Source organism: Anolis carolinensis, unplaced genomic scaffold (assembly GCF_035594765.1).
Source record: "Anolis carolinensis isolate JA03-04 unplaced genomic scaffold, rAnoCar3.1.pri scaffold_12, whole genome shotgun sequence".
Classification (NCBI taxonomy): Eukaryota; Metazoa; Chordata; class Lepidosauria; order Squamata; family Dactyloidae; genus Anolis; species Anolis carolinensis.
In genome coordinates this window covers 15,595,307-15,617,469 of record NW_026943823.1, presented here as the reverse complement: position 1 = coordinate 15,617,469, position 22,163 = coordinate 15,595,307, and the positions used below count along the sequence as shown (strand labels likewise).

The window sequence follows — 22,163 nt, the reverse complement described above, 5'->3', positions numbered from 1 at the left end:
TGAAAAGCAAAGGCCGGCAGGTCTGTTTTGTGCCTTTATTTGAAATGAACGGTTTCCAGAGAAACGTGGGGAGAAGGGGGCTCAAGGAGGGGAGGGGGAGGCGGGTCCTAGCGCCCCGTTTTCACTACGGACGATGACGACAAAGAGACCCGCAACTGGCTCACTGGCAACGAGGACATGGACAGAGGGCTGGGGCCAGGACAATATGTACAAGGCTCACAGACGGGCACCAACACCACCAGCACCACCACCGGCCATAGCTCAGGGAGGGTTCAACGCTGCAACACACACAGAGAGGCAAAAGGGGGGGGGAGGCTGGGCTCCCAAACAAAGCAAAACGAAGCCCCGAGAGTCATGAGAGGCTCTAGATGTTCCATTCCTCCAACAAACAAGAGAGAAAGGGAGTCTTCAAGAAATGGGTGGACAAGAAGGTGAGAACGGGCACCCTTCTTGCCCCCGTTAACAATGGATTGTGCCCACAAACTGCCCAGAGTCTGCTAGGATAACTTCTCTGCTACTATCTCCCTTTCCGGACAAGACTTATTTGCCTTGTCCATGAGTTTGGTGCCAGAGAGAGTGGCAAACAAGCATGAGGCACTCCTCGGCGGCAGGGAAAGGGGCAAAGGGAGGGAGACGCTGGCGTTGCGTGGTGCGGACCCACTCCAAAAAGGGGCTCTTAACCGTCACCGAGTCCGACACGGCTGCCCAACGGTCCCGGCGCTACCCCCAAAGTCCCCGTCCCCTCCTCCCAAAAAACAACTGGCCAGAGTGGTGCCGGTCCCCCTCTGGCCCTCAGTCCATGTCGTCGTCCAGGCCGCCCCCTCCTCCTCCTCCTCCGCGGCTGTGCTCCTCGTAGATCTCACGCACGGCCAGGATCCGGTTGAGCATGCTCTCTAGCATGCTTTTGTCCATAGGGATGACCGAGTACCACAGTGGCGACTCCGCGATGCACGACCGCTCTGGCTGCAGGTAGAAGACATCGTTGCGGCTCCGAAGGCTCTCGGGACTAGAAAGGGGCAGACAGGAAGAGGTGCACAAAACCGACGTCAATAGGGAAAAATATAAAGTATTCCAGACATGAAACAATCAGGGCCAGCTGACATCTCCCAACAAAGGATTCCCCAGGCAGGAATCAGCCAGACCTTGAAGCTGCAAGGCCATTAAATACTAATCTAAAGTGACTGATTCTATGCAAATTGCGTTCTAAAATCTTGGGCACAACTTCTTAACCAGGGGTCCCCAAACTAAGGCCCGGGGGCCAGATGCGGCCCTCCAAGATCATTGACCTGGCCCCTGTCCTAAACTTTAGACTTAGGGTTGACCTAAGTCTACCTGGTCTTTGGAAGTCTCTTTGCTTACCTGTGGTCTTATGAGATCATCTAGATGGTCTTTGAAGGTCTCTTTGCTTAGCTATGGCCTTATGAGACCATCACTTTCCTTACCTGTGGTCATATGAGACTATTTCAATGGTCTTTGAGGTCCCTTTCCTTATCTATAGTCTTATGATGGCCTTATGAGATCATCTAGATGGTCTTTGAAGGTCCCTTTCCTTACTGATGGTCTTATGACACCATCTGGGTGGTTTTTGGAGGTCTTATTACTTACCTATGGTCTTGAGATCATGTAGATCAGGGGTCGCCAAACTAAGGCCTCATTTACCTGGCCCCTGTCCTAAACTTTATAGACTTAGGGTTGACCTAAGTCTGAAATGACTTAAAGGCACTCAACAACAACAATCCTAATTTTGGACTGTTTCATAGTCCGGCCCCCCAACAGTCTGGGGGACTGTGAATTGGCCCTCCACTTAAAAAGTTTGAGGACCCCTGTTCTTAACTCTACAGGCTGTCTGCTCCAGATGGCTTTAGCTATTGCTATACAGGCACCAACCACATGCAGACAGTGTGCCCTTCTAACTTTAAAAGTCCAAATATAGTGGCAGCAAGGCTAATTCCAGTGATCAAGAAAGGGCTTGCCTTCTAGCCTGGGCTGGCTTTGCATTAATCACATTATTATTATTATTATTACTATTATTATTATTATTAATAATAATAATAACATTTTGTGTGATTAATTTGAACTTGACTAGCACTTTTAAGTGGATGTAATGATGGTAATAATGATAACAATAATAACAACAATTATAATAATTGTTATTGTAATTATCGGGATCCCTTGGTGGCCGGCCACATGACCTTGGAGGTGTCTACGGACAATGCCGGCTCTTCTGCTTAGAAATGGAGATGAGCACCAACCCTCAGAGTCGGACACGACTGGACTTAATGTCAGGGAAAATCCTTTAACTTTACTTATTGTTATTATCATTATAAAAGCAGATAGGTAAATTCTATGGTGAGATATAAAGGTGAAGCAGGTATCCACCAGCATGAAAACTAACGTTTTGAACATGCATATCTTTTACTCTCTAATTTGTAATTCTCTTTGTCTTCTCAAGGAAGATTTTGTCCTTCTTAAATGGAAATTATGCAGGGATTCTAACCCAGATTCATAACAGCGTAACTATGACTCAGGTTTTGCAATGTAACCACCTCTGCATTCAATTATTGCATTGCTCACCATAGTTAATACCTTCTAGTAATTTTTTTTTCATATGTGGGCAGTGCAGACAATATATATTTTACCAGGCTTTCAGTGGGTTTAATTTGTTTGTTAATTGTGATATCTTTTGTTTGTTTCTACAGCCTCATTTTTTCCTTCCTGTATTTTGTGTTATTGTTACAAACCACCTTGAGGGCACTTATGGAGGAGGTTAGACACAAAGATAAAAGGTAAAGGTTTTCCCCTGACATTAAGTCCAGTCGTGACTGACTCTAGGGGTTGGTGCTCATCTCCATTTCTAAGCCGAAGAGCCGGCGTTGTCCGTAGACACCTCCAAGGTCATGTGGCCGGCATGACTACATGGAGCGCCGTTACCTTCCCGTCGGAGCGGTACCTATTGATCTACTCACATTGGCATGTTTTCGAACTGCTAGGTTGGCAGGAGCTGGAGCTAACAGCGGGTGCTCAAGCCACTCCCGGTATTTGAACCTGGCACCTTTCAGTCTGCAAGTTCAGCAGCTCAGCACTTTAACAAACTGTGCCACCAGGGGCCCAATATATTACGTATACATAATTTATAATAATAATTATACTGTACTAATAATATAACATCATTGTATATAATCATATAATATGATATAATATATAATTATATAATATATAATATTGCAAATGCAGAGCCCAACTAGGTTGAGTGTTTTCTAGAGGATCCTCTTGGCATCTCTTTCTTCTCCCCACAATCTTATTTCTTAAATGTAAGCTTAAGATTTTCAAGATTCTGGCTTCCTTCTGAGGTCTGTGTCTCAGATGCTGAGAACGAGCTGGAGCTAACAGCGGGCACTCACTCTGTTTGAACCTGGGACCTTTTGGTCTCCAGCTCAGTACTTTAACGCACTTCGCCACCGGGGCTCCACCAGTGTGTTATAATGTAATAATAATAATATAATAAAGATAATACTGCTTGGGTGCTAGCACAGAGAAGGCCTTGCAGTCTGTCTTCACCAAAGGTTCCTCCTTTACCAAGGGAAGGCCATGCTGTGACTCTGGTTGGCTGCATGGACTGGCATCCTTTTATCAAACTTGTTGCCTTTATTGGCTTTCCCTTCTAATTAATATTCCTGTGAACTGGCGTGGCTGCTTTGATTTTTATATCACTTTCTACTTTATTGACTCCACCTTAATTGGGCTGTGATTGTTCAATTTGTTTTATTGCTTACAATCCCGACTAGAAGATAAAAGTTCAGCTCAACACTTTAACACACTGTGCCATCAGGGGCTCCAAAGGCAGTATGGAAATCTCTATATATAAAAGGGTAATGAAATTTCGGCCTAGAGAAAAACAACAAAACTACACATCCCAGAAACACTAAACTTGGCAACACAACGCCTCATCCATGCCTCTACATTCATACAACAAAAAGAAAAGAAAAATAAAGTCCTAATTAGAGGGAGAGGAATAATTGTTGTTATCCAATTGCTGCCAGTTAAAAGGCCAAGCTCCACCCACTTGGTCTCCTAGCAACCCACTCAGTCCAGGGGACAGGCAGAGTTAGGCCTCACTTGGGTCTCTTCCACACTGCCTATAAGATACAGATTATCTGATTTGAACTGGATTATATGGCAGTGTAGACTCAAGGCCCTTCCACACAGCTATATAACCCATTTATAATCTTTTATTATCTGCTTTGAACTGGATTATCTTGACTCCACACTGCCATATAATCCACTTCAGTGTGCAGTCGGACACAACTGGACTTAATGTCAGGAGAAAACCTTTACCCTTTACCTTAACTACCACCAATTCCTCAATACTTTATTTCCCATACCACCATACTTTGCCACAGCAACGCGTGGCCGGACACAGCTAGTATATATATATATAAAAGGGTAATGAAATTTCGGCCTAGGACAAAACAACAAAACTACACATCCCAGAAACACTAAACTTGGCAACACAACCCCTCATCCATGCCTCTATGTTCATACAACAAAAAGAAAAGAAAAATAAAGTCCTAATTAGAGGGAGAGGAATAATTGCTTTTATCCAATTGCTGCCAGTTAGAAGGCTAAGCTCTGCCCACTTGGTCTCCTAGCAACCTACTCAGCAACAGACGGCCATCCAGCCTCTCAATAATAATAATAATAACAATAATAATAATAATTAATAATACAATCCTAAGGTTAGCAGATACCCCAAAGGATCATCCAGTTCAACTTCCTTATATCATGCAGGAGGACACAATCCAACCACTCCTCACAGATGGCCATCCAATATCTGCACAATAATAATACACATCAAATCATAGCATCAGACAGTTAGGAGACATCCCTAAAGGCCGTCCAGTCCAACCCAATTCTGCCATGCAAGACACAATCCAAGCACTCCCAACAGATGGCCACCCAGCCTCTCAATACTACTACTACTACTACTACTACTACTAATAATAATAATAATAATAACATCATCATCATACAATCCTAAGGTTTGGAGTGACCCCTAAGGATCATCCAGATCAACTTCCTTCTACCACGCAGGAGGATACAATCCAAGCACGCCTGACAGATGGCCATCCATCCTCAACAAGTTCTCACCAACACCACCAGACAACGCCACAGCAACGCGTGGCTGGGCACAGCTAGTGTCTTTATAAATGAACACTTAAATTCAAAAGGAAAAGGGCCTGCCTCCTAAAGTCCTTACCATTTGGAGAGATAGAACTCGTAGAACTTGACCGGGCAGCGCAGGGGGTTCATGCGGTTCTCTCTCTGCTCCAAGACCGGCGCCACATCCTCCTCCCGCTTCCGCTTGCCGAGGGCACCGCTGCCTCCGCCGGCGTCTGAGGGGAAGAAGCGGTCAGTTCCGGCCGAAACCAGGCCCAAGGAGGGAGGGGGGGCACACACGTGTGCGGGGTTGGGGGGGACCGTTCCCTACCTCGCCCCTTCCGGTGCCGCACGGGAGCGTAGTAGCGGATGCTCACCACCTTGGTGGTGCCCCGCGGCGTGGCGCACTTGCGCGACTGCCGCACGACGTTGGTGAAGGAGAGCTGCATGTGCTCGTCAGCCGTCTGCAGCCCAAAGAACTTGGTGTTGAAGAACATGAGGGTGTTGAGGAGGACGAAGGGGGAATAGACGCCCAGCTGCTTGCACTCCCAGAGGTGCTCCTCTTCCACTCGTGAGAAAACCATGTCTGCAAGGACACGGCCACACTCAGAGACAGGCAGGCAGGCAGGAAGCCACAGCAGGGGCACCGGGGCCACAAACCCACCAGTTAGGAAGAGCCACTCTTTGTTTTTAACCCAGGGTTTTGGGTGCCTTCTAGTCATGTGCACTCGGGACAAAAAGCATGCCATTTTTGGGTTCGTTTTCAGGCCTATCTGCATGAAACCTACCCCAGTTGTAGACCCCATTTTCAACTGCAGACCTGCCAAGTTTCAAACCAATTCACCCATCTACTGATTTTTTAGAAGTATTTTAAGTTTTTAAAGTATCGTATATACTCGAGTATAAGCCGACCCGAATATAAGCCGAGACACCTAATTTTACCACAAAAAAACTGGGAAAACATTGACTCAAGTATAAACCGAGGGTGGTAAATTTCAGAAATAAAAGTAGTTACCAATAAAATTACATTAATTGAGGCATCGGTAGGTTACATGTTTTTGAATATTTACATAAAGCTCAAATTTAAGATAAGACTGTCCAACTCTGATCAAATCATTATTCTCATCTTCTTCAATGTAAATGTGCTTATGCATCCTTTTAATAATGATAGAGTAAAATAATACATGTAATAATAAATAGAGTAAAATAATAAATGTAATAATAATAATAAGATCAGAGTGAAATAATAAATGTATTATTATTATTAATACAGTAGAGTCTCACTTATCCAACACTCGCTTATCCAACATTCTGGATTATCCAATGCATTTTTGTAGTCAATGCTTTCAATACATCGTGATATTTTGGTGCTAAATTCATAAATACAGTAATTACTACATAGCATTACTGCGTATTGAACTACTTTTTCTGTCAAATTTGTTGTATAACATGATGTTTTGGTGCTTAATTTGTAAAATCATAACCTAATTTAATGTTTATTAGGCTTTTCCTTAATCTCTCCTTATTATCCAACATATTCACTTATCCAACATTCTGCTGGCCCGTTTATGTTGGATAAGTGAGACTCTACTGTAATAATAATAATAGAGTAAAATAAATGTAATAGTAGCAACAATAATAGAGAAAAATAATAAATGTAATAATACCAATAATAGAGAAAAATAACAAATGTACCATATATTCTCGAGTATAAGCTGACCCAAATATAAGTCAACCAGGACCCACACCCGAGTATAAGCCGAGGGGGGCTTTTTCAGTCTTAAAAAAACGGCTGAAAAACTAGGCTTATACTTGAGTATATAGAGTAAGCCAAATTGCAAGAGAGGGTTCTGAATTGTAGTCAATGGTTGTGTTCATTCTCAGCCAATCAGAGCATGGACACCACCAAGTTTTGGCTCAGAGACACACAGAGAGAGAAACCCCCACCAACACAACCACCACCACGTACTGTTGGGCAGGATCGTGGGCTGCCAGCCACTCAGGATCTTGTTCAGCTCTTGCACGAAGGTCAAGTAGTAGAGGTCTGTGAAGATGTTCACCATACGGTTGTTCTCCAGCAGATACTGAGGAAGTAGTTGGACAGAGAGGGAGACAAGGCCAAAGGTTTAGACCAGATGGGCAGCAATGGTCTTCCTTTGCCCCTACACCCCATTCATCAGGTGAAATTGTGCATCGGGTATAGAAGACAAGGAGAACTGTGGAAAGGCACCATTCTACCCTGTTCAACTGGCCAGATAATGGAGAAAGCCTTCAACCAGGGGTCCCCAAACTTTTTAAACAGGGGGCCAGTTCACGATCCTTCGGACCGTTGGCTTTGATGGGCCGCATAAAGCCCCCAGGCCTTAGTTTGGGGACCCCTGAACAACACAATGAAGAAAGTGCCAATGATTTTCACACAGAATGGAGAGACAGTAAAAAAAAGGATTGCTCTTTCCTTTTGGGGTGAGTGTGAGAGACAAGTACGGAGAGAGGCATGCTCTTTGTGGCTTTCCATTGCTTCTGGCCCTGAAATATGGGATGAAGGCACCATCCCCATATGGGATAAAGGCATCATCACCTGCTGGATGCCAAGGCAGAGGTAATAGATGCTGTCCGGCTCGTATCGTTCACCGTTGGGCCGCGTGATCTCCTTGACAAACTGGGCTAGGCCGTAATTCAGTTCCGCCGCAGTGCAGGCCAAGATGTCCTCCTTGATCCGCATGGGCTTGGCTGCAGGGAGAGCGATGAGATGAAGGCTTAGGCCTCAAAGTTTCCTGCAGAGCCCCTCCTTCTCTTACGCCTGCCCCACCAGGCCTTTCCCCCATCCCCCTTCTGTTCCCCGACTTACGGCCAAAGCGCAGCTCGTCTCCTTTGCTGGTTTCGCCCCCGGCGTACTTGGCCTGGACCCAGCTCTTCCAGGCGTTCACCCCATAGGAATAGTTGAGCACCGCGCAGCTGGGCTGGCTGCTCATGGAGTCCCGCGAACAGCTCTCCGAAAGCACCAGCCGCTTCTGGCCCTGTTTGGAGGAGAAGGGGGAGAGCAGGAGGTAGCTGAGTAGGGCAGAGGGCACACAGGGCATGCCTCTCCCAAAATGCAGGAGGGAAGAAGGAGAAGATTTCCCAAATCCTTTCCACATCTAAATCTGCTTCTCCACTACTCGGTGGGAGGACCCCATGCGAACGCACCTTGCGGATGGCCCGAGGCAGGTCCTGTTCTGCGGAGACATCTTCTGGACCCACCAGGCCACAGTCGAAGAGGAAATCCACGCTGGGGTTAATGTCCAAGGGATCTGGGGAGGGAGGGAAGCAGAAGGTGCCCCAAAGATGCATGCAACCTTCCAAAGGTTTCCAGAGCATTCACAGCAGAGACCCCTTACCCCTGGGAGATGCTGTTCTTGAGCAGAACTTGGAAACATTTTGTCTTTTGACAAACAATTCCCAAATTCCCCTAGCCAGGGCTGTGGCGCAGGCTGTTGAGCAGTTGCAATAAATCACTCTGACCATGAGGTCATGAGTTCGAGGCCAGCCCGTGGCGGGGTGAGTACCCGTCAATTAAAAATAAAAAATAGCCCCTGCTCGTTGCTGACCTGGCAACCCAAAAGATAGTTGCATCTATCAAGTAGGAAATAAGGTACCACTTATAAAAAAAGTGGGGAGGCAAGTTTAACTAATTTACGAGCTGGAATAAGGAAGTGCCATCAGAGTGGATGATGAAGCAGCTGCTCCCCCCTGTGGCCAGAATCGAACATCCCCTCAGGAGAAGGTTGAATTGCCTCTGCGTCTGTCTGTCTCGGTCTCTGTTTGATGTGTTTATGGGCATTGAATGTTTGCCCTATGTATGTATAATGTGATCCGCCCTGAGTCCCCTTCGGGGTGAGAAGGGCAGAATATAAATACTGTAAACAAACAAATAAATAAATAAATAACAGCCAGCAAGGCCTGGCATTGGAGAGCTGGTTGATAAAAGTAAGGAAACTACACAAGGTCTGCTTTTGACAAGAAACCAACCCTGGCTTCTATCCACAAGCCTTCAAGCGCTCAGAAGGTGGCCATGTTTAGCTGGCCAACCAGCCTGGAGACCTTGGGAATTTAATGGACGGACAAGGCCAACAGAAGGCATGGATTCATAGGGTCACAGGAGCATCCACTGTGCTTCTTAAGCCATCTGAATTGAGGTGGAGTCTCCTTCTGTCAAGAGAACTTGGCAGAGGGTTGGACTGGATGGTACTTGGGGTCTCTTCCAGCCCCATGTTTCTATGATGGGGGATAACACTTTTCCTTCCTGCTGTGCTAAAACAGTACCGTATTTGTGTCAATGGCAAAAGTTTTGTTTGCTTGTGGGAACTCTCCAAAAAGGCAAGAGACTGCAGACCATAACGGCTAAAGCAGATCGCTGGCTTCATTCAAGTATTCCCTCCACAGAACAGGAGGTGAGACAGCAGGGCTCCATTCCTGCTCCTTATTCCCAACCGCCCAGGTGTCTTTAACCCTCACTTTTGGGGAAGTCCGCTTCCAGGTCTTGGCCCGGCTCATCCAGGACGTTGGCCATCTTGACCGCCATGGCCAGCACGTCGTCTCTGGCTGGCCCAAAGAGGTCGCAGTCTTCCAGGAGGCCCTCCGCGCTTTGGTTGCTCACCAGATCTGTGGAGACAAACATGAATCAGGTACCAGACCCACCCAGGAGGACCCAGTTGGGATTGGAAAAAAAGGTAGTGATTTTACCAGCTAAACTGTTGGAAACTGGTAGGCAGTGATTGTGAGGAGATGAAAGGGTTACCTAGTGTATGCCATCCAATTACAGCCCTCAGAATGCTTGGTGAGAGACTAAAAAACAGGATTGGTTTAACTGTTGGGTTTGGTTCCACTGGCGAAAGGGGTATGAAGCTGTCCTGCAGCATTTACTGCATCAAAATAAACAGGGATGCAAGCTTAAAGGCTGAACACTTTAAATAGGCCTGTGAGGGTTGCTAGTCTCTCCCACATCACACCATGGCAGCACTTTGATCCCAAGGCACCATCCTTTGGAATCCTGAGATCTGTACTTTCAGGAGGTATTGAAAACCCTCCTGTGTGTTTTGCTGTTTTTTTATTTGCCAAACAGCATGTACTACACCCTCATTCTCCATAACATAGGTCAACAAAATGCCGCGGGAGCCTACCACAGAGTAGGCTTGTGTATTTCGGCTAAACCTCAATCCGTTTCTGCTGGCCGAATACCGGTAGACCCCATATCTATTTTCACACAACTCCTGAAAACGGATGAGTAGTCAGATAGGCATTTTAGGTCCATAGCCAAAAAATGTGGCTAAATGTCCCATTGGAGGCAATGGGGAACTTACGAGGCTCCCCTTGCAATTCCTCAGAGCCTTTCTTTTCTCTTCAAGGGAGCCTTGGTATCACCAATGGGGTTAAGAAAGTACCCTATCTGGCCCATTATGGGGGGGGGGGGGACTTCCCACAGGCTTGCCTTCCATATCCTTTATTAAGACCTGGATTAAAAGCATCAGAGTTAATATACCACTCTTTCTACAATCCCTTCCCTTCTGTCTGTAGGAGACCGGGTTTAATGCTTCATTAAAGCTGTTTCTTTCTACTCTAGAGGAGAGGTGACTAGGTGCTAGTAGTTTTCAGAGAATGAGGGTTTTCTTTTTGTTTGCTGGGATTTATTATTATTATTATTATTATTATTATTATTATTATCATCATCATCATCATCATCTTTTAGAAGTACTTGAAGAAGAGGAAGGGAAAGAGAAAAATGCTAAAAGGGTGACTCTCCCAGATCCCCAAATGCCCACACACACCCCACACACCCATCCTCACACGTCCCCAACCCCCAGGCAGTCCCACTAAATAAAATGAATCAAGGAAATAAAGGAAAATAAAAAGATTAAACTGTAGTGCCAAACAGAAGAGGAGGAGCAGCGATCGGCTGCTACGTGATCCCGTTACAGACGGGAATCCGTAACGGCTGGTCCCTTGCCGTTACAGGCACCTGAACAAACAGAAGAAGCCGGATTGGCCAAAAATGGATCCGGGCTCAAGCCTACCACAGAGGTCCGACGAGGCTTTGTCCAGCTCCTCTGCCTCAGCGATCATTTCGGCCATGGCCAGGATGTCGGCCTCCAGCGGGTTGGAGGGGATCTTCACCTTCAGCTCCTCGATGGTCTCCACGATCTTCTCCGTGCTCTCCAGCGTAGTGGGCAGGAACATTGGCACAGGCACCTCAAAGGGGGCAAAGCGGGGCAGAAGGGTCAGGGAGGAAAGCTCAGAAGCAAAGCCTCACTGGTGAGCAGTCAATTGCTTTATTTGTATCGACAGCAAAGGCAAACTACACACCACATTGTTGTCAGGACTGAGAGATCGGTGAAAGTTACATGATTTATAAAAAAGAGTACAGCAGGGAAATAAGCTGCAGCCTGGAGGTTTGGTGGCCTCCTTCTCTGGAGGTTTTTAAGGAGATGCTGGATGGCCATCTGTCCAGAAGGCTTGGATAGTATCTTCCTGCTTGGCTGGGGAGTGGACTAGATGGCCTTTGGGGTCTCTTCTAATTCTAGAACTCTGACTATAAAAAGGAAGCCTGATGGCCCCCTGTCAGGCGGGATCGGATTGTGTCTTCCTGTCTTGCAGAAGGAAGGGGGTTGGACTTGGGGCCTCTTCCAACTCTAGGGTTCTACGAGTCTTAACATTCAAAATTTGGAGCCGTGGTGTTCATTGGTCAGTGTCAGGTTACCATGACAATGACACACACGTGTTCCTTGGTAGTAAAGGTAAAGGTTTCTCTGTCGTTAAGCCCAGTCATGTCCGACTCTGGCGGTTGGTGCTCATCTCCATTTCTAGGCCGAAGAGCCGGCGTTGTCCTTAGACACCTCCAAGGTCATGTGGCCAGCATGACTGCATGGAATGCTGTTAACTTCCCGCCAGAGTGGTACCTATTGATCTACTCACATTTGCATGTTTTCGAACTGCTAGGTTGGCAGAAGCTGGAGCTAACAGTGGGTGCTCATTCCGCTCCCCGGGTTTGAACCTGGGACCTTTCTGTCTGCAAGTTCAGCAGCTCAGCACTTTAACACACTGAGCCACCAGAGGCCCCTTGGTGCACTAACCACAACATTACACCAGTGTTCTCACACCATCCCTTTGGAAATGTCCTTGGTTCCCACTCCTTGTGTCTCTTACCCCCCGCCGCTCCAAATTCCTAACTCTTACACTATGTGCAACAAAAACAGAAAAAAAAATGTTCCTGGTTTGGAAGTGTTTTTTCCTGTTTAATTCTGTGGTGCTTACTTTGAAAGTAGTTGTTCCACTCTAGATACTTGGTTTTTGTGGCCGACACAAACTATGTTGAATTGGTTGAGACTCTATGTCATGACAGCGGGCAGGATAGGTGAAAGCCCCTGAAACCCCACTCACCGGGATGGGCATGGAGAAGGGCACGGGCACTTTCTGGCAGTACATGTTCATGGGCACAGGCACAAAGATGGGCACCGGGATGGGCAGGACCACCACCTGGGGCTTCCAGTCGTCCTCTGTCAGGAGAGAAAGCATGAAAAATGGGGTCTCCTTTCACAGAATGAACCGAGTGCCACCCCCTCAGCTACAGGCGCAACCCCATCTCCAGGCCCGTCGAGGTCTTCCAAGGCAGAATGGGCCACAAGTGTGGTGCGGAGTGGACAAAGGGGTTACCTGTCTGGCAGCCCTTGGACTTCATTTCGGTCTTGCAGGACACCCCCCGATTCTGCATGAGCGGCTTGCACATGGCTGCCTTGTTCTTCCGCGGAGTGGGGGGCTGAGCGGGTGGGGATGGCGTGGGTGCAGGGGAGGCAGAGGAGTTGTTGTTGGCAGGCACCTGGACGCATCGAGGGAAGAGAAGGAGGAGACGCATCAGTGGCCCCCGGGGTAGCTAGCTAATAGCTACTTTCTTTGTGTTCTGGGTTATCTATTAGGACAAACAGCCTACACTCTGCCTTCCACAGTTAATTCTTTCAGATTTTTATTAATCATAGATTTGATTAATATTTTCTCTGCAGGGATCCTTTAGGTCCTCAAATGTATTTCAGTGGTCACCAACCAGCAGAGGAAGTTGTTGTCATTATTATTACTACTATTATTATGTTTAATGTGCTGTCGAAGGCTTGCTTGGCCAGAATCACTAGGTTGCTATGGGTTTTCCAGGCTGTATGGCCATGATCCAGAAGTATTCTCTCCAGACATTTCTCTTACCATACATCAAAGTATCTACAGACCCACTAGGAAAATTCAAGAAATGCTACGTTCAGCAAAGGACAAGAGAGATCCTCTCACCTCTGCAGGAGTCTACCGTATACTGTGCAGCTCTGGACAAGTCTACATAGGGACCACCAAACGCTGCGATGCCCAAACACGAATCAAGGAACATGAAAGGCACTGTAGACTAATTCAACCAGAGAAAACAGCCATAGCAGAGCACTTAATAAACCAACCTGGACACAGCATATTATTTGAGAACACAGAAATGCTGGACCACTCTAACAACCACCTTGTCAGACTACACAGAGAAGCTATTGAAATCCACAAGCAGGTAGACAATTTCAACAGAAAGGAGGAAACCACAAAAATGAACAAAATCTGGTTACCAGTATCAAAAAAACTCTATAATCAGGACAGTAAATAAAGAACAACACTCAGAAAGCAGGGGAATTCCAGACAAGAAACAATCAGGGCCAGCTAACACCTCCCAACAAAGGATTCCCCCAGGCAAGACGCAGCCAGGCTTTAACTCTGCAAGGTTTTTCTATGCTAATCAAGGTGATTAAGTGCATCATTCACACTTGCCTCCAACAGACAAGAGTTCTTTCTCCCACCCTGGACATTCTATAGATATATAAACCCCACTTGCCTAGTTTCCAACAAACCTCACAACCTCTGAGGATGCCCGCCATAGATGTGGGCAAAATGTCAGGAGAGAATACTTCTGGAACATGGCCATACGCAACCCATTATTATGTTTATTTGTACCTCGCTTTTCTATCTAACAAGGAGACTCGAGGGTACTTACATTAAAAGCCTTTCAATACAGTTTAAACTCTACAAATATATAAACATTAAAACAGAATTAAATGTCATCGGTATTTTAAATTTTAAATTACAAATTATAAAAACATATTCAAAACTAAAACCACTGTTGACCATAATGGACCTAGAGATTCCTAAAGAGAATATTCCAATGCATTTCTATGGTCAACTTCCACTGGAGGATATAGTGATTCCTAGCGAGATGTTCTCTCCGGTTAAAAAGTAATGCCAACCCCCTGCAACCCCCTGCATGAGGTTCAGTGCCTCTAACTCCAGTGAATGTGAAGGGCCAACTGTACATAGGATGCTGCCTTAAGTCTCTGTCTATTGAGAAATGTGTGTGAGAGAGCCCTGGATCTCTCAAGCAGAGTAATCAAACTACAAAGTAGAAGCTGAACACAATCAGTTAGCTTTAAATATTGGGCCTTTGCAGCACCCAGAAAACCCATGGTATTGGGACAGAGAGGGGGGATAAGGCAAAGGCCAAATCCCCTCCACTCCCCTCTGAGCCTCTGCTTGAACTTCCTTGACTGCCCTTTGACCCCATAATGCAGGGGTCCCCAAACTAAGGCCGGTGGGTCGGAGGCGGCCCTCCAAGGTCATTTGCCTGCCCCCTGTCCTAAGCTTTAGACTTAGAGTTGACTACGTTTACCTGGTTTTTGGCGGTCTCTTTGCTTACCTATGGTTTTATGAGATTGTCTAGATGGTCTCTGAAGGTCTCTTTGCTTAGCTATGGCCTTATGAGACCATCTAGATGGCCTTTGGGGGCCCCTTTCCTTACCCATGGTCTTATGAAACCATTTAGATGGTCTTTGAGGGTCCCTTTCCTTATCTATGGTCTTCTGATGGCCTGATGAGATTATCTAGTTGGCCTTTGAGGGTCCCTTTCCTTACCTATGGTCTTATGAGACCATCTCGATGGTCTTTGGAGGTCTCTTTGCTTACCTATCGTCTTATGAAATCATCTATATGGTTTTTGAAGGTATCTCGGCTTACCTATGGTCTTATGAGATCGTCTAGATCAGGGGTCCCCAAACTAAGGCCCTAAACTTTAGACTAAGGGTTGACCTAAGTCTGAAATGACTTGAAGGCACACAAAAACAATCCTAACTTTCTACTACTTCATCATAGTCCGCCCCCACCCCAACAATCTGAGGGACTGTGAATTGGCCCCCCCACTTAAAAAGTTTGAGGACCCCTGCCATAACACCATGCTGCCTCATTGGAGGAACCCACCGTGTTGGTCTCGGCTTTCTGGGGGGCGGCAGAGGAGGGCTGCTTTGGTTCCGGAGTCTGGCCTGCAATGAGAAACAAAAGCTTTTGGAGCGTGAGCTGCGGCTCCCTTTGCTGCGCCCAGATGGCATCAGGGCAAGTGGGAGGCCTTCTGGTGTCAATAGGAGATGAGGACTTTGCCTGTCTATTTGTCCGAAGCTCTTTCCCAGGCAAAGACTGCAAGAAGGTAGGGGTTAGTCCTTCTTTTGCAACTGAGCTGGACGCATGGCCTGCGAGGGAGGAGGCCATGGCAGTAATAAAAGTTAATCAACATCAGGGTTTGTGATGCACCTCTAAGGGGTGGCAAGAGTGGTATAAGTAGAGGCAGACAAATGGGGAAGAGGAAAATGGTGGGATGGGGGCTTATCCTACCTGATGCCTTCACCTCCAGTTAAAAGGCAACCACCTTTACAAGCCAAACTTCCTGTCAGCCAGCATTCGGTGTGATCTTTTTTCCTATTCGGTGGAGGCACCAAGGCCACCCTGCAACCTCCCTCCCCTGGTTACAAGTTTTTAGCTCTTGCGAATGATATGTGCAAAAGACTTGCCACATGTGCCACATGAGAAATGTGAGAGAGAGCCCTGGATCTCTCAAGCAGAGTAATCAAACTACCAAGACAGAAGCTGAACAACAATCACAACATTGAGCTTTGACCAACACAGGAAATGAAAGGAAAGGAAAGGAAAGGAAAGGGAAAAGAAGAGCACACGCAACCACAACCAGAAAAAGCTATTGGGTGGGAGGGTGGGGTAACATGGGACTACACCTCCCAGGATCCCCTCACCAGGTGGGCCACCCGAGGGCCAAGGACGCCTTCCCTGTGACAGAAGGGATGTGGGGCTGGCCGGGAGAGGGAAGCAAAGAGTCCCCGTCGGAGCCAACGGAAGAGAAAAAGGGATAGAGAGGGATGGGCCCCTCCGTGCGTCCCCCTCACCCCTCTTCTCCCCACAGATCTGCCACAAGAGGCAGCAGCCCCACGAGCTCAGAGGAGGAGGAGGAGAAAGGGCCCGGCGCCCGTCTTCCTCGCTTTGGCGGCGGAGGAAGAGCAGGAGGCAGAAGAGGAGGGCCGGACTGACCTGGCCCGGCAGGACTGCTTAGCTTTTGAGTCTGGGGGAGGCCCTAGCAGCGGCGGCAGCCGGCGGGGCTCTCCCCGTGGGAGGGACGGAGGCAACGCCCCCCGCAGCGGCAGCCACCGTGGCGCCTCTTAAGAGCGACTGACCGACCGGCGGCCCTGAGCCCTGGCGCCATGGGCTTCTCCTGGCGGGCCCTGTGTGTCATAGAACCAGAGAGGTTAGCGAGGAGGCGGGGAGGGGTCTGCTGGGCAGGAGTTGGAGGTCCCATCACCCCTCCTCGTTCCCACCCGCTCACTCCAGGGGCCAGTGCAGGACATCTCCGCCTAGAAAACAAAGAAAAAAAAGCTCTCCCTCAGCTAGCCAAAGCGGCGGCGGCGGCTACTCACTGTTCAGGAGACTCTCGGGCCCTTTTTGGGTGTCTAGGTTGGGCTGGTTCTGTTGGTTGTAAAACCGCAGCAGGCACTGCTGGTTGCAGAAGTGCTTGATCTCCCCTCGCCAGTGGATGGTCTCCAGCAGTTTGCCCTGGCGCTTGCAGGCGTGGCACCGGGCCGCCTGCAAATGGAGGCGCCCCAGTTAAGGCAGGTCCCCAAACCCTACAGCTATACCTCAATGTCAGTCAGTCTGTCTGTCTATCTATAAGTCAAAGTAGATACATTTGATCCTCAAATGTTCGTATGTGGCTTGGTAGATTTGTACCAAACTTGGGATATATATACCCTTCATTGTCCAACGTAAATTCTGACAAGGATTCAACCAAAAATAACACCCACTTTGAGCCCAATACTCTAGAAACAATAAAATATGTATATAGTGCTCTGATGAAACCACCAGTGGGTGGTATATAGAGACAAAGGCTGCCTCTGAGGGAAACCTGAGAAGGGGGTTCCAGGGTCAAGACTTTTGCCCTAAATTCTCCCAGACATCTTCTAGTCTAGACACAAATAAAAACACCTACAAAGATCAGTAAAAGCACCGAAAACGTTATTGCTAGAATTCAATCGGACTATTCATAGATTTAAAATCACTGTGAAACAAAGACAATCTAAACAGGACCTTACATAACATCAATATTAAAGAGCAGAATATAATAATAACAACAACAACAACAATAATATCTCAGCCGGCATTTGGAAACAATAGACATTGACAAAATTACGATCTGCCAACTGCAAAAGGCCACCCTGCTGGGATCTGCGCGCATCATCCGAAAATACATCACACAGTCCTAGACACTTGGGAAGTGTTCGACTTGTGATTTTGTGATATGAAATCCAGCATATCTATCTTGTTTGCTGTGTCATAATAAAATAATGATGATGATGATAACAATAAAGGTAAAGGTTTCCCCTGACGTTAAGTCCAGTCATGTCTGACTCTGGGGGTTAGTGCTCATCTCCATTTCTAAGCCGAAGAGCCAGCATTGTCCGTAGACACCTCCAAGGTCATGTGGCCGGCATGACTGCATGGAGAGCCGTTACCTTCCTGCCGGAGCGGTATCTATTGATCTACTCACATTCGCATGTTTTTGAACTACTAGGTTGGCAGGAGCTGGGACTAACAGTGGGTGCTCACTCCGCTCCCGGGATTTGAACCTGGGACCTTTCGGTCTGCACGTTCAGCAGCTCAGTGCTTTAACACACTGCGCCACCGGGGCTCCTAATAACAATAATAATAACACTTTATTTCTATTCCGTCCTATCTCCCTGAAGGGACTCATACAACAGCAAACATTCAATGCCTTCATAAAAACAGACAACTACTGAATCCCAGAAAAATCCCACATATGAAAACAGCAATTAAAACTTAACATCAAATTAAATCTAACATCAGTGAATTAAACCAACATAATCAGACAAAAATGATATAATGACACAAAACCCAAATAGGAAATGGCAGTGCTTGCAGTCCATCCCTGAGTTGTTGCTTTAGAAAAATTAACCTTGGGACAGCACAGAGGGATTGCAGACCAACCGACAAGAAGACCTTTCTCAAAATGCCAGCTTCCATGGGCTCAAAGCTTTCACAAACTGAAATCAAAACCCAAGGCAGCCCTTCCTACTTCTTGTGCCTCCTCCTAAAGCAACCCTGCACAAGTGGGTGATCATAAGAGGCCGCCATTAAAACAGGCCAAGCTCCCATCCCGCCCGCACTGACCTTGTAGTACCAGAGCAGATATTTGCTCTTGCAGTCCTCGCTGCAGAAGTCCCAGGTGCTGCCCTCCAGCTGCTCCGTGACGGCCCGCTGGCACGTCTGGGAGCAGTAGGTGCAGGTGATGCAGCACAGGCCCAGGTTCTTAGTGAAATCCTGTTTGTAAAGAAGCACACAACCTGCGGAGAGACAAGAGGGGTGAAACCTTCCCGGGGAGGGGGCGCGACAGCGGCGGCAACGGCGGCAACGGCGGCGGAGGGGCGAGGAGCGGGCGTTCGGACGATGGCGGCGAGGAAGGGCCCAAAGAGAGGGCCGGAGAGAGGCAGAGAAAGAGAGAGACAGAGAGCGAGAGACAGCCAAGCAGACGACAGCGACGGCGACGCAAAGGCACCTGGCGGCAAAACCCCGTCCTGCACTGGCCCCGGGGTTTGTTGTTGGTCATTCGGGGAGGAAATGGCAACGACGATGACAAGGGAGGTTGGGGGGAATTCGCCACGGCTCACCTCTCTGGTTCTAAGAAGAACTCACTCCGAGTCAGGGACCAGTTCCGGTCTGCACCTGCCCCATGCACAACGGTGGACGCAAAGAGACCGAGAGCGTCCACCTGCCCCCTTCCTCCTCCTCCTCCTCCTCCCTGCCCCTTCCTTCCTTCCTCCTCCTCCTCCTGCTTGGCCGACGGGGCTCCTCCATGCTCATGCTCCCCACTCTACTCCCAGGTACCTTCGCTGCAAAAATTCTTCTCCACCCCGGAGAAGCGGATCTTCTCATGGAGCAGCTTCTCCTGCTTGCAATGTTCGCACTGGGAGACCACCCCGTGGAGGCGCTTGAAGTCCTCGCAGCAGTCGCGGCAGCAGAACTGGTAGACCGTGCCCTGCGGAAAAAGAGGGAGAGAGGCATCCTTACAAACTGACCACCAGGCTTCCCACTAGTCCTTTCTAGGCACAACCAAGACCTGGGGATGCATTACAATTCAAAGCCTGGGAATAACCTACTATTCCCAGAGTCCTCCAGCTGCAGCAGTAGCCAGAACACCACTTTGTCAGCTGCAGGCCCATTAACCTCCAAATCAGGGCAACAGTTGTCAGCCCATACCCAAAATGAGAGGCTGAACAGGCTGGCTGCCTCCTTCCTATTGGGAATTACTGCACCCACTCTCTGGGGTAATAACCTTTTGGAAATAAATGGCAATCATAACCTTATTGAAAAGGAAAAATGATGTCACATCCGTTTGGCAAAGGTGAACGTGTTTTTGAAAACCACTAGTCAAGAAAAACATGACCTTGTTAGAAATCAACTCTTCGAACAAGTGATATGCACAAGCATTCATGTAATGGCACACAGGTCATTCAGCTGTTAGCAAATATATATTAATAAACAAATAGTGAGAGGCTTGGGAGGTTGCTATTTCCAACACTTCCCTCCCTCCCTCCCTCTGTTGCAAACTGTCCTTTGAGAAACATCTCCCCGCACCAACAACACCAGTCTTATTACCCCCTCCCCCAGCAATCTCTGTCACCCACACATTACCTGCCAATCCAAGATTTCAGGCTTCTCAGTGAAGAGGTTGTGGCAGGAATGACAGGTCAGGTGGATCCCACCTTCGGGGCTGGCACGCTACATTCGAAGGGAAGAGGAGATTCAGGAGTGGGGGCAGGAGCACCTCTGCCCTGAAGGCCCTTTGTTCAAAGACCTCCCACCAGGCTCAGCCCCAACTTCCTCAGATCCCCTTCCCACCAGGGCCTTGCAAGGAGACCCTACACGATTAACTGGCCCCCAGCTACCCACAGATGCAAGCCCTCCCTTGCTCCCCGTGTGTCCTATAAATATAGCTGGTTGTGGATAGATAACAAGCCCCGTAGCCCCCTTTTCCCACCCCAAGGGCTGCCTGAACCCCACTGCATGAGGAAAGAGGGGCGCAAGGGAAGGGTAGCCAGGAGGGCCCCTTCGACGGATCTTCTCAGGGCTATACAAAACCAGTGTTCTTGAATAAAATATGCAAGCCACACAAATGTTAATTTGACTGATTTATTGGACAGAACACAAAACTCTCTTCCACATGATCAGCAAAAGTTGAAACAGTTTAATTTTTGAGGCAAGAACCCCCAAGGTTGATTTGACATCATATATAGAGAGAGAGACTATTAAACTGAGAATGAGATGTGCACAGATCATCCTACCCCTTCGCCATTGGCCATGGTTCTGTGACTTCAGAGTGCTCACAAAGGGTAGGCCGAACAGGGCTTGAATACGGAGCAGCTACCAACAGAGAAGCAGGGAAGGGGAGGTTGGGACCTTTGCCCAGCGGGTCAGGGCATCTAGCCTTTGGAAGGCAAGGCTTGAGCCCAAGAAGCAGGCGAGTGAAGCCACACATGCAGAGATTCTATAGGGGCCGTCGGAGAAGAGACTCTTCTTGTTATTAGATGGCACCAGGAAATGGCAAGACAAACCAGACACACAGTTATTGTTCTTCTGCCTTCACTGGCCTGACCCGGAAGTGCTACTCTGCCACCCTTCTTAAGAGCTTTTTAACAGGTTGTTCAAAGGATTTCTCAACAAACATCAAATGCTAGAAGTGTCCCTCTTTTTTTCTCTCTCTCTCTCTTTAAAAGAAAAATATATCAAAGCAGAAAGCCATTTCCCTCAGGATGCACCAGATTGCAGCCATACAGCGAAAATCCCACCACCACTTCCTGGGGGTTCACCCCGTCACTTTGACGACAGCAGACCATCCATGTGTACCTGGAATTTGGTCCAGCAACTGGGACTGCAGAACTGGTAGACCACCTGCTCGTTCTTGTTGTAGTAGCACAGCTCCGAGGGAGTCTTCCGGCAGAAGCTGCATGGCCGCTGGGGTCCTGGGGAGGGGGGGAGGGAGGGAGAAAAGGGACGAGAGAGTGAGGACGTCTGACAGACGGCCTCTCCCTAAAACCCAAAGCGACTACATCCTGTCTGCATGGAGAGCTCACGTCCTCCTTTGTCCAAAGAAACTTTAATGTGCTTTACCCCTTTCCTTGAGAAGGGAGCACCTTGAGGCCTCTCTTACACAAGGAAATGAGAGCCAGCCTTGTCAGAAATATTAAAAATTAACTAGGTATTTTTAATTACAAAAATGTGAGTCAAGCACTGAAAGGGTTAAATGGATGCAATGACTCAGCAAAAGCTGCAGTTCAGTATAAGTAGGCCGAAGCCTATTAGAATTAGTTGGCCAAAGCTAGTGTCGTCCTGAGGAGAGTGAGTAGGCCTGGTGTTAGTAAGCTTCAGTGAGAGAAGCCCCAGGTTGAAGGCCTCGTGTGTGAAGCTCCAGTGTGAAGGCTGCTGTGTGTAAAGCTGCTGTGTGAAGCTCCTGTGTAAGTTCGGTGTGAGAGGAGGCTCTGTGAGAGCGAAGCTGTTTATCTGCATGAGAAAGAAGCCCAACGTGGAAGCAAAGAAAGGAGTCTCACTTATCCAACACTCACTTA

The 22,163-nt window shown here is 47.9% G+C and overlaps 1 protein-coding gene across 3 annotated transcripts in view; it reads right to left on the bottom strand.

The window, feature by feature from the left end:
• Positions 1 to 21: 21 nt before the first annotated feature.
• Positions 22 to 22,163, bottom strand: part of zmym3 (zinc finger MYM-type containing 3) — a 33,916-nt gene continuing 11,774 nt past the window's right edge. For 2 of the 3 annotated variants that reach the window (XM_008121764.2, XM_062964111.1), the window contains exons 9-25: positions 21,445 to 21,560; positions 20,233 to 20,319; positions 19,426 to 19,576; positions 18,712 to 18,884; positions 16,944 to 17,109; positions 15,448 to 15,509; positions 12,844 to 13,006; positions 12,571 to 12,686; positions 11,208 to 11,382; positions 9,652 to 9,798; positions 8,344 to 8,447; positions 8,006 to 8,174; positions 7,736 to 7,887; positions 7,127 to 7,241; positions 5,489 to 5,743; positions 5,258 to 5,393; positions 22 to 1,006 (exon numbers count right to left, since the gene is read on the bottom strand). In XM_008121764.2, coding sequence (XP_008119971.1) covers positions 793 to 1,006; positions 5,258 to 5,393; positions 5,489 to 5,743; positions 7,127 to 7,241; positions 7,736 to 7,887; positions 8,006 to 8,174; positions 8,344 to 8,447; positions 9,652 to 9,798; positions 11,208 to 11,382; positions 12,571 to 12,686; positions 12,844 to 13,006; positions 15,448 to 15,509; positions 16,944 to 17,109; positions 18,712 to 18,884; positions 19,426 to 19,576; positions 20,233 to 20,319; positions 21,445 to 21,560 — 2,501 coding nt within the window. In that variant the 3' untranslated portion in view covers positions 22 to 792. The remainder of the gene's footprint in view (positions 1,007 to 5,257; positions 5,394 to 5,488; positions 5,744 to 7,126; positions 7,242 to 7,735; positions 7,888 to 8,005; positions 8,175 to 8,343; positions 8,448 to 9,651; positions 9,799 to 11,207; positions 11,383 to 12,570; positions 12,687 to 12,843; positions 13,007 to 15,447; positions 15,510 to 16,943; positions 17,110 to 18,711; positions 18,885 to 19,425; positions 19,577 to 20,232; positions 20,320 to 21,444; positions 21,561 to 22,163) is intronic. The other variant, XM_062964112.1, reaches the window with a different exon arrangement.